General features: G+C 43.6%; 1 protein-coding gene across 3 annotated transcripts in view; it reads left to right on the top strand.

Annotated features, from left to right (window-relative positions):
- Positions 1 to 17,695, top strand: part of LOC136430702 (protein FAM193A-like) — a 30,514-nt gene extending 12,819 nt beyond the window's left edge. For 2 of the 3 annotated variants that reach the window (XM_066421509.1, XM_066421511.1), the window contains exons 2-24: positions 1,983 to 2,030; positions 4,305 to 4,451; positions 4,812 to 4,892; positions 6,245 to 6,390; positions 6,607 to 6,716; positions 6,954 to 7,011; positions 7,221 to 7,324; positions 7,557 to 7,663; positions 8,074 to 8,198; positions 8,346 to 8,405; positions 8,994 to 9,081; positions 9,298 to 9,378; positions 9,709 to 9,860; positions 10,192 to 10,440; positions 10,818 to 11,000; positions 11,209 to 11,596; positions 11,873 to 12,830; positions 13,348 to 13,519; positions 13,902 to 14,061; positions 14,317 to 14,574; positions 14,743 to 15,922; positions 16,036 to 16,114; positions 17,265 to 17,695. In XM_066421509.1, the coding sequence (XP_066277606.1) occupies positions 1,983 to 2,030; positions 4,305 to 4,451; positions 4,812 to 4,892; positions 6,245 to 6,390; positions 6,607 to 6,716; positions 6,954 to 7,011; positions 7,221 to 7,324; positions 7,557 to 7,663; positions 8,074 to 8,198; positions 8,346 to 8,405; positions 8,994 to 9,081; positions 9,298 to 9,378; positions 9,709 to 9,860; positions 10,192 to 10,440; positions 10,818 to 11,000; positions 11,209 to 11,596; positions 11,873 to 12,830; positions 13,348 to 13,519; positions 13,902 to 14,061; positions 14,317 to 14,574; positions 14,743 to 15,922; positions 16,036 to 16,114; positions 17,265 to 17,367 (5,037 nt within the window). In that variant the 3' untranslated portion in view covers positions 17,368 to 17,695. The remainder of the gene's footprint in view (positions 1 to 1,982; positions 2,031 to 4,304; positions 4,452 to 4,811; positions 4,893 to 6,244; positions 6,391 to 6,606; positions 6,717 to 6,953; positions 7,012 to 7,220; positions 7,325 to 7,556; positions 7,664 to 8,073; positions 8,199 to 8,345; positions 8,406 to 8,993; positions 9,082 to 9,297; positions 9,379 to 9,708; positions 9,861 to 10,191; positions 10,441 to 10,817; positions 11,001 to 11,208; positions 11,597 to 11,872; positions 12,831 to 13,347; positions 13,520 to 13,901; positions 14,062 to 14,316; positions 14,575 to 14,742; positions 15,923 to 16,035; positions 16,115 to 17,264) is intronic. The other variant, XM_066421510.1, reaches the window with a different exon arrangement.
- Positions 17,696 to 17,789: the final 94 nt, after the last annotated feature.

Raw genomic sequence — 17,789 nt, forward strand, 5'->3', positions numbered from 1 at the left:
ATGTCTTGATTGTAAGTCCTAGATATTGCAGTAACCAAACTTGAACATATTGTTCAGCTGTAGAAGTCTAACCTGTAAAGATTGATACATGAGTACATTGTAAACTGTGCTTAAGGTCTCATTTATGTATTACTCCGAGTGGGTACCCTAAAAGAGTCCGTTGCCCAAAAAAATGAACGGCTGCATGTACATGTGTCTATATCGGTGTAAAAATCCCTTTTAGCTAGGCCAGCTGATATCAAGCGTCAAACTGATGAAAGCTTGTTTGTAACTGAAGAAATTAACAGGTAAAGTTCGGCAGCCGCGCGCGAGGTCGGACGTCCACAGCCGGACATTAGCGGTAATTCGGTCGATCACTTTCAGCTGGAAAGTGCCTATTTAGGGCGTCTAGCTAAGTGCCGTTTTTAATTGCCATAAAAAGGTATTGCATGCCAACTGGTAGTTGGCAATTTTTTCAAATGATCTAGGGTAGATGAGCTCAACAGAGAATGAATGACATCGGTGCATTTCCTATAGCTTCATTACGAACGCGCCCATGTAAAACACGTTTTATAACATGTAAGCCTATGGGGCGGAAAAACTCATGAATGAGACCTTAAATAAAAATGAAAAATATTCATAAAAAATCAACGATTAGCGCTGGAGCGTAAATTTCAAAACGATTGATAACCCGGCGTCACCCCGCATTTTCTGACAGCAAGTTGCCATGGCAACGGACTAGTCTACATTTTTGAGGGGCGTTTTTATTGTTTTTTTCATTGTATTATGCTTTGCTAGAAATAGAAGCCATTTGAAAGAAGACAAAAGTTTCAGATCGTAAATACACGAAATAGAGCATCCTTCTGTTCCTTCTGTTGCGTTTTGTGTTGGAAAGTTAGGCGTCAACAGGCACAACGACGCACGTACCTCACTAAACTGCAGCTAACGCGTACGCAAGCTAGCATATTGCAATACACTTCCAGACGTAAAGCTCCGTGTCAAGTAAAAGGCTATGGAATACACTTTGGCTAACGGCGACACCCCCCCCTTCCTCCATGCCTTATTCGTGTATCTTGCCTTAATCGTGTATCTTAGGACGATTCCGACGGCCGTCTTTGTGTCTGTACCCAGATTCCATCCTCGTTCTTTCAGAGTCTACCCAGCCAGGCTGCGCACAAAGCAGCACTTTGAGTCGTTGTCTAGTCCTGTACGCCTTTGATCGCATATCAGTCAAGCTCAAAAACATGCTTGCTGGCCAGCATGGGCGTAATTTGAAGCCCAGAATCACTAAAAGCCGCACAATCTGTTCTCTCCTGAACCGCGTCCGCTAGGGGGCGCTTCATGCTTTTCACAGGTGTCAAAGGCCAATGCGTCGACGTAAGACACCCAAACTTTCAAGGATGATGGAGAAGATAGTTTTCTTTCGTTTTGATCATTATTGACTTAATACATTATACTTAAGGTCTCATTTATGTATTACTCCGAGTGGGTACCCTAAAAGAGTCCGTTGCCCAAAAAAATGAACGGCTGCATGTACATGTGTCTATATCGGTGTAAAAATCCCTTTTAGCTAGGCCAGCTGATATCAAGCGTCAAACTGATGAAAGCTTGTTTGTAACTGAAGAAATTAACAGGTAAAGTTCGGCAGCCGCGCGCGAGGTCGGACGTCCACAGCCGGACATTAGCGGTAATTCGGTCGATCACTTTCAGCTGGAAAGTGCCTATTTAGGGCGTCTAGCTAAGTGCCGTTTTTAATTGCCATAAAAAGGTATTGCATGCCAACTGGTAGTTGGCAATTTTTTCAAATGATCTAGGGTAGATGAGCTCAACAGAGAATGAATGACATCGGTGCATTTCCTATAGCTTCATTACGAACGCGCCCATGTAAAACATGTTTTATAACATGTAAGCCTATGGGGCGGAAAAACTCATGAATGAGACCTTAAATACCATAAGCATTATGTAACTGTAGGAAGTTGACCAAGTTCCTTCTGTTTCTGCAGCCCTTAGACCTGAGCACCAGGGGAAAGGAAGGGGACCCAATGGGACAGGTAAATGTTCTGTTTGCTTTCTATAGTCCTGCAGTGCTGTGACCATTTCATAGGTATTAAGTCAGGAGAGGATAAGGAACAAAGTACTTGAAGAAAGACAGTGACTAGATCTAGATATGACTGATTTCACAATCATGTCTTTTCTTCTCACCCTCTTGATTAGATATTTTCAAGGTATGACATCTCATTGTCTAATTTTCCAAAAGTTTTGATATTAGTCTTTGTCATCTTCAATCTTAACCTTCACATACATGTAACAGGTAATAGTAAGAAAATGAGGGTAACTCCAGTTCCTTCATGTTGTGTAAGCGCTGTAATTATGAACAAACGGTATCAGTAGCAATTATGGCTGCTATAACTATCTATAGAATAGATCTATTCACTTGTCCAACAACACATTCTAATGATGACCTAATCTATTAGGTTTGTGCAGTCTTGCCTCTATTGGTAGTAGCGTGTAATGGCGGCCATATTGTTTATTCGTTCCGTGAATAGCAGGAGTTGTACAATGGCACCATCTGCTAGTCCCTGAACAGCCATGGAATAACTTCAGGCTTTAATGTTATCAAGGCAGAATCTAGGTGTTGAAATTTATTCTAAGAATCCTTGCAACCATTAGTATTATAGTGTGGAACTCATTATCAACAAATGTGGTAGGGACCTCTTTATTAGATACCTTGGATAAGTTGGAGTTGCAATGCAAGACTTAGATGTGCCAAGCTGTTTGACATTGTATAATATATACTATAGCTGGTACCACATGCCTCTGATGAAACTACTTGGATAAGTTGGAGTTCCAATGCAAGGCTTAGATGTGCCAAGCTGTTTGACATGTATGATATATGTTATAGCTGGTATCACATGCCTCTGATGAAACTATTGTGTTACACTCAAACTCAAAGGGTAAATGAAAATCATTTATTTTCGCAGGGGTATATTTCAGGAGTGGAAAGGAGGGTTACGCTGTGTTTTAAGTTTGCAGTCAAAACAATACTACCAAAAAACACATACATGTACATGCATTTGCCGCATCATGATTTTGCATTGAATATAAAACCACTGCAAACATCTCAAGATTTACAGTCCTATTTCACAGACTTGTCCATATAGGAAATTTTCAACTTGGTTGTCCACATATAGTTAGGATACATACGGAGAAGAAAAGGGTTACAAACTTTGAACAGAGCTGGAGAAAGTTGTACGACTGGTTATAGTAACTATGTCTGAAACAGCTGGGATAGTAAGGCAATGCAAATGTAATTAACATTGTGGATGAGATAAATGTAGACAAATTGGACTAGAAGGAATTAGTGGACTGATGAATGATGGAAATGGATGTCCTCTTAGATATGAAACAAAAACAATAATCAATTGATAACTAAAGAACAGGGTATTAAAAGGAATCTGTATCTGAATTTGTATAATGGACCTTTGTTTAGCAAATATATGTATGTATGGAATATCACTATATATTTAGGGTTACCTCAGTTAATTCAGATTTCCATACACATATCTCCATCTCATAACTTCAGAATTTCAAGCCACCTATCAAAAAAGTATGATAAAAAGCAACCAAAAGCCCTACCTGAGCCAGGAAGCTTAACCTGAATTTCAGAACTTTCCATTGTAGGAATTGAAATGGATCCATATTGCCCTGGCAGGCACTGTTTCCCCTGCAGCCTGCATGTAATGATGTTACAGATGTTGCACAGAGATAAGGGGGTTAAGACCCTGGAAAAAGGTTTTATCCAGAAGACACGACTGTCCTACAAATCCAGGCGTATTCTACATATGTTTGACACATTTTGTAAGATATGCGGAGAACATGAAAATTTTTGTCCTTAATTTCTAAAGTGTAAGATTGTATCTTAGTCCTACAGTCTCTCAAAAGGTAGCATATGGCGGAAGGTGAAGTGTTCGAGAAGGCAAAAATAGCTCTCATTTTTTCATTTTCCATATGTATGTACAGATTTTCTATCTGTACAGTTGCTCTAGCCAAACAGCATTCAACCTCATCCAAGAAGCAAATGACTCAGATGATTATGTTGCAACATGCATGTTTTAAAAGGAAAAGAAGAAAGCTGGCCTATCCACAAACAGGGACAATATTGAAAATCTATTCATAGATTGTTTTAGAAGTCTGCAAACTGATCAACAAACCAATGCTGTTGGAAACAAAAAAAGCTTCTGAAGTAACTATCTACAAACAAGTCCAATGACATATACTGTACAGTTGTAAGTCAGCCAGTAAACAGTTGGAAAACTGTGTTCCAGATGCCCCAGACAGTTTTCGGCCAGCCCCTCCAGCTGAACGCAGAGCGCTGCCTCTTGTGTCGGTGTGAGAGGAAGGACCCTGTCCTCCCCCCTTCCAGCGATGGTTCAACCTCGGGAACATCCTTTGACACACAAGGACTGGCTCAGGTTGGTAAACCCAGAAGATTGGATTGATATCATCCTGTTTCAAATAAGGTCTGTCTCAGGGCCCCTGTGATAAAAGTAGTATACAGTTTTTTTCTTACTTGCCTGCGCCATTTATTTCCTGCAATGGTACAAGAGCCAAGAAATGAAGCCCTTGATTTCCCATCCATACTGTAATACAGGGATCATGTGGTTGTTGTAGAAGAACAAAAGTGTGCTATTTGGAAGAAAATAGTTTCTTTCTGGGGCTGGAGGCTTCATCAGATATCAAATTTGGCATGTTTTATAAGAAACCTACCCTAATGGTGAATCCACCACATATGTTTGTGGAAGGAGGTAGTAAAGGCCCTGTGTGGTTTGCAGGTTCCCCTGTGGGTATGTCCTGACTGTCGGAGAAGTGTGGAGGAGGAGGAGAGGAAGGCAGCGTTGGAACCATCACTGCTGGTAGGGACTCATCAGTAACTCCTATGGTTCATGTTTATTGGAGAGTTTAGTAGTATAGGGGACTCATGAAACAGCATTTAAATGGTGTAATGTTGGTTCAAACTACAACTCATAATTTCACCAAATCTAAAGTAAGAATTCTGTGATGTTACTCACCGGTGCTTATATCATCCCACTTCTGTAAACGACATGTAGTCTCCAACCAGACCCAATAGATTGCAAAGACCGTATCCAACTGGAAGAAGGAGCTTATAGTGCAATCTAAGGTCTGGAACAAGTCGGTCTGAACAAAGGCTATTAACATCTAATTGTTACCTAATCAAACTGTGCTTCTGTAAGTGAGTTTATTACTCTCTGTCCGCACGGGCGTGCGGCGCCATGCCGGGCTGACACCTCCAGGCCGCGACTGAGAGGCCGTTCACTTGGGCAGGGCTGTACCGCGAAAGTTAAACTTCCCAGGAAAAATAAACTAAATGTTGCCAACAGAAAAGACTTGGTCTCTTTTTCAAAATCAATCTGTTACGAAGATCGCTACCAAAACTGCTTCAATCGTCACAAAATGCGATCAATTTTGACCAGTTACTTCGGAACTGTAAGGGCAATTCCCGCCATGTGGTCACGTGGAATCTTGCAGTTAATCTCTAGTAATAGTGGCTTGAACCCGAAACAGTAAACATTGTCTACGAATGTTTTTGTAAGAACGGTTTTCCATGATGCCACAAACATCGCCGATGGGTGAAAGAAACTGCTATTAGCTTTTTACTAGGCTCAACCAAGGCGCGAACCTCCCACTGGGACGTGCGCGGGTGACTGGGCTTGGTCATAAAAAGATTAGTACCCCGGACATTCGTACGGCTGTTAGCATTACAACGAGGAGGGGCAGCGGCACCTTTATTGAATAGAAATGCTCCGCCCTGTTTGAGTTGTAGCAGACCTTGGGTTGGCTATGAAAACTCCTTCTGCCTGTTGGATACGGTCTTTGCCAACCCGTAGGTCTGCTTGGAGACTAAACGACATGTACATTGCCCATGAACACTGCAAAGGCCATGGATGATCACTGGCCCCCTTTGTCGTCAATTCTGTTTGCTGTATGCTGACAATGAGTTTCTTCTCATTGTCCATAGCCTGAGGACGTTAGATTAGGGCATGAGAGGGGACTTTTGGAACAGCATTTGAATAGTGTAATATTGTATTAAATTGCATTTCACAATTTCACTAAATCATCCCACTACTGTAAATGACATGTACATTGCCCATGAACGCTGCAAAGGCTATAGATGATCACTGGCCCTCTTTGTTGTGTATTCAGTACAAAAGTATTCTGACAATGAGTTTTTTCTCATCCTCCTCAGCCTCAGGACCTTTTCATGCCGTCCTCCGTCCCATACCTCACGCCGGTGCCTGATCTGGGCGCGGGAGCAGGCTTGGTGACATCCTCATCTGAACCCACCACCCCCAACGGTAGTGTCTGCAACTGTGAGGCGTGCAAGGAAAGAAGGTAGTGTTTCTTAGTTCTGTTATAAGTGACCTCCATGAGCCTGTAATAGTGCAGAAGGTTGTAAAACATAGGAATAACTGTAAACTCAGTCCAGAGGAAGTTACATGTATGGCAAATGATGTTTGTGTTATACACTTGGATGGTCAGCAGTGTTAGGCAGACATTAGGCACGTCCCCTGTTTATAACCGGTCTGGTTTCTGCTGTTGTTTCTGTAGGGAGATAGCAGCAGAGCAGGAGCGAGAGACCCAGGAGCTCCAGCAGTGTTGGACGGAGGTTAGGCACATGGTGCGATGTGTCTACAGGGAGGCAGGGACTTCTCTGGCTGGTAACAATGCTGTCCTTACTCCAGACTAAGCACAATAAAGTAGCCACATACATAAAGCTGCATGAATGATTTTGTAAATCTTGAAATGTTCTACTAAAGAAATGTTTCTACCGCAAACTTCATCGCAAAGACTATATTTTTCCTACCACAAAATCAAGTCCCTGCTAAACACTAATTATGGAAGCTGGAAGTGTAAAATCATGTAACTGAAGGATATTTCTCCCCCCCCCCCCACAGCTGAGGAGAGTCGTGAGCTGCAGATGGACACCGACAAGATGAAGCAGCTGGTGGGCAGGTGGGTCTCTCACCACAGTTTCACACCGCAATCAGTTTCTGTTAAGAAACAGTTGTCTGTTGTGCAATGAGTTGTGCAAAAACAGTTGTTTAAATGGAACTGTATTTGATATGATTAGAACAATGTTATGTGACATTCATTGGCAACCTTTGTTGAAATAGATTTCTCAATCACTCAATATTCTATGTTGCCCCTCTCCCTGTCTGCAGGTTGTGTTCTCGTGACCCCCACCAGCTGTACCAGAGGCTGGAGTCCCAGGGGAGAGAGTACGTCATCGAGATGAAGGTTCGACTCCTCAAGCAGCTCACATCAGGTAGGGCTTCACAGTATATCAACAATCTCCTCTTTATTCTGCCATCTGTATTTCTGATGTATATCCGAAGCCATAATAGAACTCCAGAGGTGCACGGATTATCTCCAGAGACTGGACTGCCAAAGAAGAGAAGATTTGTGATGTAGAATATACTTGTTTTTCTGTATATGAATAGGCTGGTGTAACTTTGTACAATTTCCCCATAAGTTAATCACTTGTCCCCCTGTACCAGGTCACAAGACTCCCCCTCAGGCCAGACAGTTCATCGCCATGCTGCTGGATGAGTACAGCGCCCTGTGCGAGGCCGCCAGGCTTCTCACCCCAGCTCTGGATGAAATGGTGAGGAGCACAGCCACCACCTTCAACCCCTCCAAAGTCTCATTTCCCTGTACATTTATTATTTTTATTATTTTTGGTTTCAGTCGAATGATAAATCTTCAAATGCCTGAATGAAATCATATACTTTGTATAGCATTGTTCCAATATGATTGATCACTTAACCACCAATCACAACTTTTTTTTACCAACCTATTGTGACTCTTTTTTTTATCAACATCATATGCAACTTGATTGCCCAGATATGGCCACTGCATGCATATTCATTCCCACATAGTCTTGCTCTTAACCCTCACATGGTTCAGGCATTTTTTGTGTGAAATCAATACAAGCTGACTGCCTAGTTGTGAAGTAATATTACAACACTTATTGAAAGGTGTGTGCTTTAATGGAGGGCTTCAATGTTTGTACAGGAGAAGGGTCACCTGTCCAAGTTCCAGCTGACGTGGGAGTTTGTGAATAAGCACCTGTTCCACAGTATTATCTACACAGACCCCCTGGTACAGAACAGTGTGCCAGCTCTCATCACACAGCTCAGGTTAGGACATACTTTGATTTGTGTACTTTCATGTATGATAAAACATTTTAAATTAAAGAAAATATCTATATATGCTATATGTCAGAGGTTTGTACTCTCTAGGTATTTTATTTCTAGTTGTTTACAAAAAAAACCTGTATCTTCCAGGTTGGGTGCAGCCTCGAAGGAGTCGTACCATGAAGACACCTACCCTAATGTCCTGCACAGGTAAGCATAGGAACCAGCTACAAATACATATATAGAAATATGTCAAGATATCTGAATGTATTACACAATGTCCAAAATAAGATTTCTTACAACAGATCATAAGGTATACTTAACAAGATTGAATTGCAATTTGAGTTTTACAATTATTGATGAACAAATGCACAATGTCTAGAGGATTTGAGACCTGAAATATACACATGTACGTAGTGTTACATATCAGGTTTTACCGTAGTGCACTTATCTTATTTATTACTTTGATTTCAACATGTACATGTAGACTTGATATATCACTTAAACACTAGTCTGATTTAGTTTGAACAGCAGTTATCAAATTTTACCATATTGGAAGCCCTACACTTGATGCTTGATGCAAAGTTTCGCAAACAACTAATTTTGAAAGAATTAACTCCCCTCTGTAGTGATACATGTACTTTTTCTTAAAAATTTGCTTGATGAAGACATTTTTGTTAAACCTTGCATAACTGTAAGATTCAAGTGACTTCGGCCATAATGTGTCCGGCAGACTAAAATAGACAAATACCTACATGTAGTTATGTTAAAGAGCTGTTGTGTTTTGCTGGGTCCCAGATACCTGAAGTTTGACGATGAGATGACGATGGTACAGATGACATGGAGAGACTGTCAGCAGCTCATCGATGAGTACACAGAGGAACAGGTCAGACAACTTTGAAGTTAAATCTGATTCCTTGTCGTGTTGTAATGGCAGGCAGCAATTTGAGAATTATGCCCAATGTCTGTTTTCTACTGTTGTGTTGCCTAAACTGAGTGGACATCCACCCTCATGTATATGTGATGATTCAGTGTTCTTATTGTCTTAAGAAGGCAGGAATCAACATTTAGTAAGCTAACGATATTTTCCCTCCCCATTTAGGCAACTCTTAAGGCAAAGCAGAGAATGCTGAAGGAGGACTGGGAATTCTTCAAGGCACAGAGGAAACTTCTGGAAGCACAGGTGAGTTAAGTTGTAGTTAAACATAAGTAGTGCCATGATAATATATATGCACCTAAAGATGGACATCTATGTGGAAATTGCACTGATTCAAGTGCTTGTAAGGAAAAAAGAGAGAACCATGAAACATGCCTATGAAGTATATGATAGTGGAATGTACATGTACCTAGGAAATTCCTTTGCTCTTCAGCTTCTATGTTTTAAGGAACCATGTGAATGATTGTTTTGTACCATATTGTTTGTTTGAATCTCTATTTATGGCCACAATATTTCACTCGTTTTTGTATGAGAACCTTTTAAGATGTAACATATGTGCCTCCTCCTCTGCTAAAGACCAAGAAGAAGAAGTCGAGTCATTCAGGGTCCAGCAGCAGCAGCTCTGCGGAGAAGACCACACCCAGCCTGACCGACACTGTCAGGCAGCTGTTCTCCAGTGGGAAGTCCAATGCAGAGGAGTGTCAGTGTTCACACTGCAAGAGCAAAAGGTACATTGCAGTAAGATGTAGTGTCTAGATATGGCAATGTTATTTTTGTCATCAAGTATGTAGCTATAGAAATGTCTAGCTTTTGTTTTTGAATTCGTTGTCTTTCATACATAAATGTGGTGAATGTTAGTCATCAACTGTTACACAATAGATGAACATAACTGTCATGTTTATGTTTCATGTTATTTTTGTCATGAATTATGTAGCTATAGACATGTCTTGCTTCTAAAACTGATTTTTAAGTTCGCTGTCTTTTGTACATAAATGTGGTGAATGTTAGTAATCAACACTGTTTGTGTCAAATGAACATAACTGTCCTGTTCCTGTCCAGGTGCCCCTGTGACGAGTGCAGCTTGTCCCACATGTTGTCAGCGGGCATCCCAGACTCCGACATTACAGAGGAGTTTAACTTCCAGCCCCCTCCCCTTCCACGTGACCCCCTCCCCGACCCCCTGGAGGATATCAGACCCCCCAGTATGTCCTCACCGAGCTCCTCGGGCTCCGAGTCCTCATCTCCCGTTGCCCCGGATACGCATCACCCGGGCTTGAACTTTGCCCCCATTTCCCCAGTACACCTCGGGTGAGTTAACATAGTTTAGCCTTTTGTAGCAAGGAATTCTCAATAATCTGGTTATACAAATTTGACATACTTTGCGTGTATGAATTTTGACATTCCTCCATTCTTCCTAAACAAGAAGCTCACACCTTTTGATTTGAGAATAAAGGTTAATGCTCAAACACCTGTATCTTGTTGACAGAAATGACAGGATGTCACAATAGTGATCAAACTGTCAAAAATTAAGCATGTTGTTTAAAATCTAGTTGTCATAAAAGCCTTACATGAAAATTGTAATCACATTTATAGCTTCCGTAGACTTTGCAACTAAAAGAAGCTGTTCTATGCTTTACTACTTAATGATAAACCATATTCTAAAGAACATTTCTGTCTACTTTCAGTGAGGATGCAGAAGACCTAAGTTCTCAAAAGGGCCTGTTGTCCATGCCTCTCCTGTTCCATGGGGAGGGTCTGGCCGATCTCCACACACCCACGCTAGACGGCCATGACGCCGACTACAAGTGGCAGAAATGGGAAGACTTCGCTTACCACAATACAGGGATCATCAACCAAGACACTCTACAGTGAGAACAACTTCTGTTATCCATTATGACATTGTGATACTGTAGCCTTGTTGAGGAAAAGGAGTAAAAGGGCAAACTGTATTTTGGGTAAAATCCATCCATAGCCTAGAATGTCAGGTAAAGATGTACTGGACATTTACCTTAAAATGTTGGGTGTTTTTTCTTATGATGTCTCTCTCATGGAACCATGTACTTTCAATTTTCTCAGATGGGAAGATGTGAAGCTCAGCCTCACCCTCAACCTGGAACACGGGAGCAAAAATCCATCAGAGAACGGGGTAAAGGGGGATTCTGAGAACGACCAACAAGAAGACAACGAGGACAGCTCGTCAGGCAGCCTCTCTCGCAAAGACTCCTCCGCCTCCTCCTGCCAAGCATCATCTGTGGAGAAGGATGAGGATGATGATGGAGATGATGGGGACGAGGAGGAAGAGGATGATGATGATGATGAAGAGGAGGAGGAGGTGGAGGATGATGATGATGACGAGGATGAAGATGACGATGATGATGAGGATGGAGACATGTCAGACGACCAGTCTGATGGGGAAGAGGACGATGAGGAGGAAGAGAAAGAGACAACAGCTGACATGGAGAAGGTGAGCAGAATTTCTACCATAAGAAAGTAATCATATCCAAGAAGAAAATAGAGAATATGCTGCTTTTGCTTTGTTTCATTTGAATATATAGTATTTAAGCAGTAATGCTTCTGCTTTTGATTTTAGTAATTTATGTAAACCACTAGATTGATAGATAATTTCAATTGTCTTCCTATTGGCATTTTCACATGATTTTTATTGTTTTTTTCCCCTGTTTTGCCAATGTTTGGTTGCTGAGGAATAGAAAGTTTTAACCAGTGTCCCTTTTTTCCCCAGAAGACAGATACTCTGGATGTCACCAACGGCGTCACACCCTGTGAATGTTACGTTTGTCTCCAGGGAAGACTCGACGCAGCTCAAGACGCGGCGGCCGCCTCCATCACGCCGCACTTCCCCACCGATGCCTCCTCCTTCCCCACCACCCTGGAAGGTCTGCACCTCTACCCCCACATCCACGGCCACTCCCCCCTCGTCCCCACGCACATGGGCCATTCTGTGCGACCTCTCATCCACCCGCACCTGTACAACCTCTACGCGAAACAGCCCCGTACCAAGCGACACCCCTTCAACCTGGACCTGGACACGCCGGAGGCGTTACACGAACACATCTACCATGCCTACGGAGAGTGGGACACATCGTACGACAGTTCCAAGTTCATGCTGGGATCAAGCAAATACATGGGTAGTTTTGGGACTGAGCTGCTGGCACCGGGGGATGTTCCATTGTTTAATGGGACAGGGTTTGCAATAGACCCTGCCCTGAGCCAGATGAACCCTCCCCTTACGGATCCCATCCCCCTCCCTCTGACCACAGTGCCCAGTGTTACATCTGTCAGTACGACGGCGTCAGAAGCCTCCACTCCAGCGTCCACAGCTGCCAGCTCCCCTCAGAAGGCGCAGGAAGTGGTACAGTCCGAATTAACGTACGACCAGCCACATCCCTCCTTACTGGACGGATGTCAGAAGAATAAAAATGTTCCCCCGTATCCGCCGTCCATGCACCACCACAACCCCCCTCCAGGGGCGTTCGGCATGGTGAATCCCCCCGTGTCCCTGCCCAACCTGGCGGAGAACCCGTACTGCTTCAAGCACAAGCCAATGCCGTTGTTGCCTCCGTCGCACCCTCATCCCCCAACAAGTAGCACAACATCGACACCGCCTGCCAAACTCACTGCCGAAATCCTGAGGTCTGCTGCTGTGAACGCAGCTATCGAAGAAGCAGCGCGAGCTTCAGGTATGTCATTGTTCATGTCATTTTCAACTTTCTGGGTCACCATGCTTGAAGTGTCTTACTTCTTACTTGATGGGAAGTTGATGTTAGTTATACATATCATTTGAAGAGGCATCATAATTTGTATTGTGTCATCCTTATTTCCTGCATATCACATACATTTTAGACATGCCCACATGTAACTTGAAAAATGTTGGAAATTCAAACTGCTAGTGTTTTCTCAAACAATTGTTATTATGGTTATCAGTGTTGTTTTCATGTATGATGATCAGCGAAAACCTGTAGTCTCTACCAGACTAACTACGCCAGGGTTTCCTTTTTCTGCCGAATTCTACGATTCATACGCCCGTAAGGGGGCCTGGTGGGAAATGGGCGAAATGTGATCTTCACTGTGGACTGACTACTGGCTAATTATTCCTTTTTCTGCCGAATTCTATGATTCATACGCCCGTAAGAGGGCCTGGTGGAGGCTAGAAAACCTGTACTAAAGCCCTGACTTTTTCTACCCTCCCCACTGCAGGAGACCAGAGAGTGCCAACAGCTGCTCCCGCCCCCACAGGCTGCCAGAGAAACCACCTCAGTGCACCTGCACACAAGCACCACCACCCGCACAACCACCCGCAGCCCCCCACACCTGCACCGCGCAGCTGTGCCTCCTCAACAGCACTGGCAAATATAGCAACATCCTCAAAGTAAGGAACCTTACCACTGTCTACTTCTTGTTTATTGAGATCGCAACATGGAAAAATACTCTGGCAAGTTCATTAAAAAATAGAATTGCCTTTCTGAACCAATTTGTCCAAAATTCAAACAATATCATCATTTTCTGCTGTTTATCTACATGTGCTTAAGTCTGTCTAAATGGTAACTTTATAAAGATTGAGACAACTACTAAAGATAGATAAGACAATAGATATCATATGATAGTTTGAATGATGTAGATAATTCTTGATCTCTTGGATGACTGGAAGTTAAAACCAGATGTTCCACTAAATACTTAGTCATTTTGTCCACTGTAAAACCATTACCAGTAAAGTAATTGAATCAAACTGTATCTGCCCCCCCTCCCCCCAGTGGTTGTAGTGACCCAGATTGTCTGGATGGCCACAGCCACGGCGAGGATGGGCCCGACGACAGCTGCTCGGAGAAGAGCAGCTCCACCGTCAACTCCAGCAATCAGAAGGACGGGAAGTACTGCGACTGCTGCTACTGCGAGTTCTTCGGACACGGAGGGGTAAGGCAGGGGGCGGGGATGCTCCTGACCTCTTGACACACAGACGTGTCATTGGGATTTAGTACGAAGACAAACTGAGACTTCTTTAACTATGCTCTTCTAGAATCATTGCCGGAACAGCTAGAGATAATGATGAAGTTTGTTTTCCATCAGTTCTTAAGTATCCTTTCAAAGTTTCATACAAAAGTGACTTACAATGTTTAATGTCAGTTCCTGAACAACGGTGGACTAACCTGTTCCTTGCCCTGTTCTTAGCCACCTGTGGCTCCCACCAGCCGAAACTACACGGAGATGCGGGAGAAGCTGAGACTGAGACTGACCCAGAGGAAGCAGCCTAAATCAGAGGAGCTCCCCATCCCCATCCCCCAACCGCAGTGCGTCAAGAGCCAGTCGGAGAAAATCGACTCCCGAGAGCTTGAGGAGCTTCTCAACTTCATCAACGGTGGTGACGAGGAGGGTTCGCCTAAAACCAGCTCCAGAGCAGCCAAGAGAGCGCGGCGCAAGCAGAGAAAGGTACGGAAGGGTTGTCTTGTTTTTAAACCTTTCTCCATCCCCTTTCCTTGCAAAAACCTATAAACCTCTTTATGCTTCTGATCAGGTCTACCAAACGTGCTGTTCCTACCCATGTTTGAATGATGTAGATTACATAAGTTTTAATGCTTTTGTATCATCTGTTCTCAGCTTGCGGAGGAGCAGGCCCGTATTGAGGAGGAGGCTCGTCAGCTGGAGCTGCAGCGGCAGAAGGAGGAGGAGGCCAGAAGGCAGAAAGAAGAACAGGAGAGACTCCTGCAACAACAGCAGAAGAACAAGAAAAAGAGGAAGAGCAAATCCTCCAATTCTGCCAGCAGCAAGGCCTCTGTCGGGGCAGGCAACACGGGCGCGGAGAATCTCCAGCCAAACGTAAAAAATCCAGTAGCCAGTAAATCAGACAAAGGTCAGCAAAACAGAGTTCCGCAGCCGCCCCCTCCTCCTATTGGCCAGGGGACCTGCCAACAAAATGGCTCCCTGAAGAGAAAGAAAAGGAAAGCAGGCAATAGGTCCCCGTCCATCCCAGAGAACAGGTCCAGCTCCGAGTCGCCACAGTCGAACCAGAGAGACAGGGTAAAATCTGAGCATGCTCCCCGGCATGTCAATCACAAAATAGCACCTGAGCGACCAGTTAATCAGAAAGCACCCCCACAGGAAGCAGCCAATCAGAAGCAGCTGAATGGTCAGGCAACCAACAACAAGTTGGCAAGCGGGCTTGCAGCTCAGCAGAAGGCTATGAATGGCCACTTGCCCAATCAGAAAGCAATTAACATCAAGGCAGCGAACCAGAAGTTGGTTAACGGGCAGTGTGCCAACCAAAAGGTTGTAAGCAACCTGGCAATTGGTCAGAAAGGTTTAAATGGCCAGGCCAAAAGAGCAAATTGTTCTATGGCTGTTCACTCAGTCAGCAAGGCGGCAAAAGAGCAAGACCCAGTTGTTGCAAAGCAACACAACCTTGCCAAGACTTCTGCAGAAAAGAGACCGGAGCAGAATGGCGTGTTGGAGCCAACGACACCCAAGAAGCAACAGCCTGGCAAGCAGCAGCCACAGGTGCTAGCACACGACAAGCAGCTTCCCAACAAACTGAAGGGCAAACCTAACAAGGATGGCAAGACTCTAGACAGAGCTCTGGAGGAAAGACTGAAATCTGAGGCAACAGCCAACCACAAGGTGCAGAGAGCACAGCCTGTCCCTCGGGGAAAGCACCCCTCCTCAACGCCCTCCCCCACTGGCAGCGAGTCCCCCACTCCACAGGGTAAAACGTCCCCCAACGGCACTAAAAACAAGAAGAACAAGAAAAAGAACAAGAATGCCAGCCCCATGAGTGTGATAGGTGAGCCCAGAACTTGCTTTCTAGCCAAAATATTCTTCCCATTTTGAGTGTAACAAACTAGATCTATGGTGTACTAATATATGATTACTGACTTTTTTCTATATCTTCCCCAGATGATATCTTCATGCCAAAAGATGAGCCTGAGGCTGCTGAGTTGGATGACTTTGAGAAAGAACTGGAGGCCTTCAAAAGGTGTGTGTCCAAGTGCCTCTCTCATGCCACAACTGCTGTGTTGTGGACTGCATTTACTACTGGGGTTGAGAGCTGTGATACACTAGAAGCTTTGCCTAATTCTAAACAAAAGCAACATGTTTGTATTGCATAAGGCCATGTTGATTTGATTATATGGATGACATCCTCTGGGGACCCCAAAACTGATGTGAGTGTGCAAATAAAAAAAGTTTGACAGGAAAAAAAGTTGCCCTAATTATAAAATCTACGCAGTCAGGAAGGTTCAACAAATGGTATAGTGACTAATAGATTCTTCATTTTCACTTCTTCACATCTTCTTCTTTGACTTTGGAACTGATTTCGGCATTCTACGACGATAGTATCGTTTTCCAATATTTTTGTTAATTTACGGCATATATTTGATCATGTTGCAGCAGCTTTTTTTGGAAACGGACGAAAATTGATGTGCGTGGATGTCATCTATATGATCAAATCAACAATGGCCTAACTGACAAATAACCTCATTGTGTAACACACCAGTTTTGCAAGTGTAGGCTGGATAAGACCATACTGATGTGTTTGATGAACCCCTACTCTTAAACATGCTCAAGGTGTGGCTCTCGGCTCTCCTCAAAACAGGACCTCCATCCAATCAGAATAAGGTCTCATTCATGTATTACTCCGAGTGGGTACCCTAAAAGAATCCGTGGTCCAAAAATAAACGGCTGCATGAAGGTGTGTTTGTATCGGTGGGAAATTCCCTTTTAGCCAGCCCGACTGATCTCAAGCGTCAAACTGATGAAAGCTTGTTTGTAACTGAAGAAATTAGCAGGTAAAGTTTGGCAGCCGCGCGCGAGGTCGGACGTGTACACCCCAGCATTGTGTGTGATGGCATTGTGTGTGATGGCATGCGGTCTTACAGCTGGAAAATAACATGGAATCCTATGGGGCGAAAAAACTCATGAATGAGACCATAAACTTGTGCAGTAGCATGAAAGTCAGATAAGCAACAATGGTCAGCATTGGAACTCTCAACTCTTAAGTCCAGGGGCAGGTTACTTTGCCTGGGATCAAACGTCTAATTTTTGCTCCTTTTATATATAGTATTTTTCAATGCAATAGTAAAATAAGGATAGGACACTAAGGTCATGGTTGTTTCTTCTGTCCCCAGATTCTGCATGAACTCCGTGCCCAAGGAGCAGAAGGAAAAAGTCCATGTCAACATGAAGGACATCATCATCAAGGGCAAGTCCTCAGCAGTTCATGCCCACTGAACCCTAACCTTCGACCCTTGGTTGGAGCAGAAGGTTAACAGGAAAGAAATCATCTTGGGCAGGTCATCCAGCATCCATACCAGCTGAACCTTGACTTCTGACCCTGAATGGGGAACAGAAGACAAAAGTACCATCAAAGTCAAGGCTGTTCAATGCCAATAATGTTGACCTCTGATCTTTAACCTCTGCACAACAGTAGACATCTTCCAAGCTGGTTTAGATTGCATCATTTTTACTTACTGACTTGATTTCCATGGTAGACAAGCTATGCTAAACAAATATAAAAGCTTGTTTGAAAAAATTCTATACTACTGCGTTATTCGTAGTACATGAACAGTGTTCTCACCAGGATTTTTTCACAGCATAGGGGTCAGGTACAGAAGGCCAACTTTACGCGGCGCAAGTCACACGTAGAGGGCTGG

This window comes from Branchiostoma lanceolatum, chromosome 3, assembly GCF_035083965.1.
Source record: "Branchiostoma lanceolatum isolate klBraLanc5 chromosome 3, klBraLanc5.hap2, whole genome shotgun sequence".
In the NCBI taxonomy this organism is placed as follows: domain Eukaryota; kingdom Metazoa; phylum Chordata; class Leptocardii; order Amphioxiformes; family Branchiostomatidae; genus Branchiostoma; species Branchiostoma lanceolatum.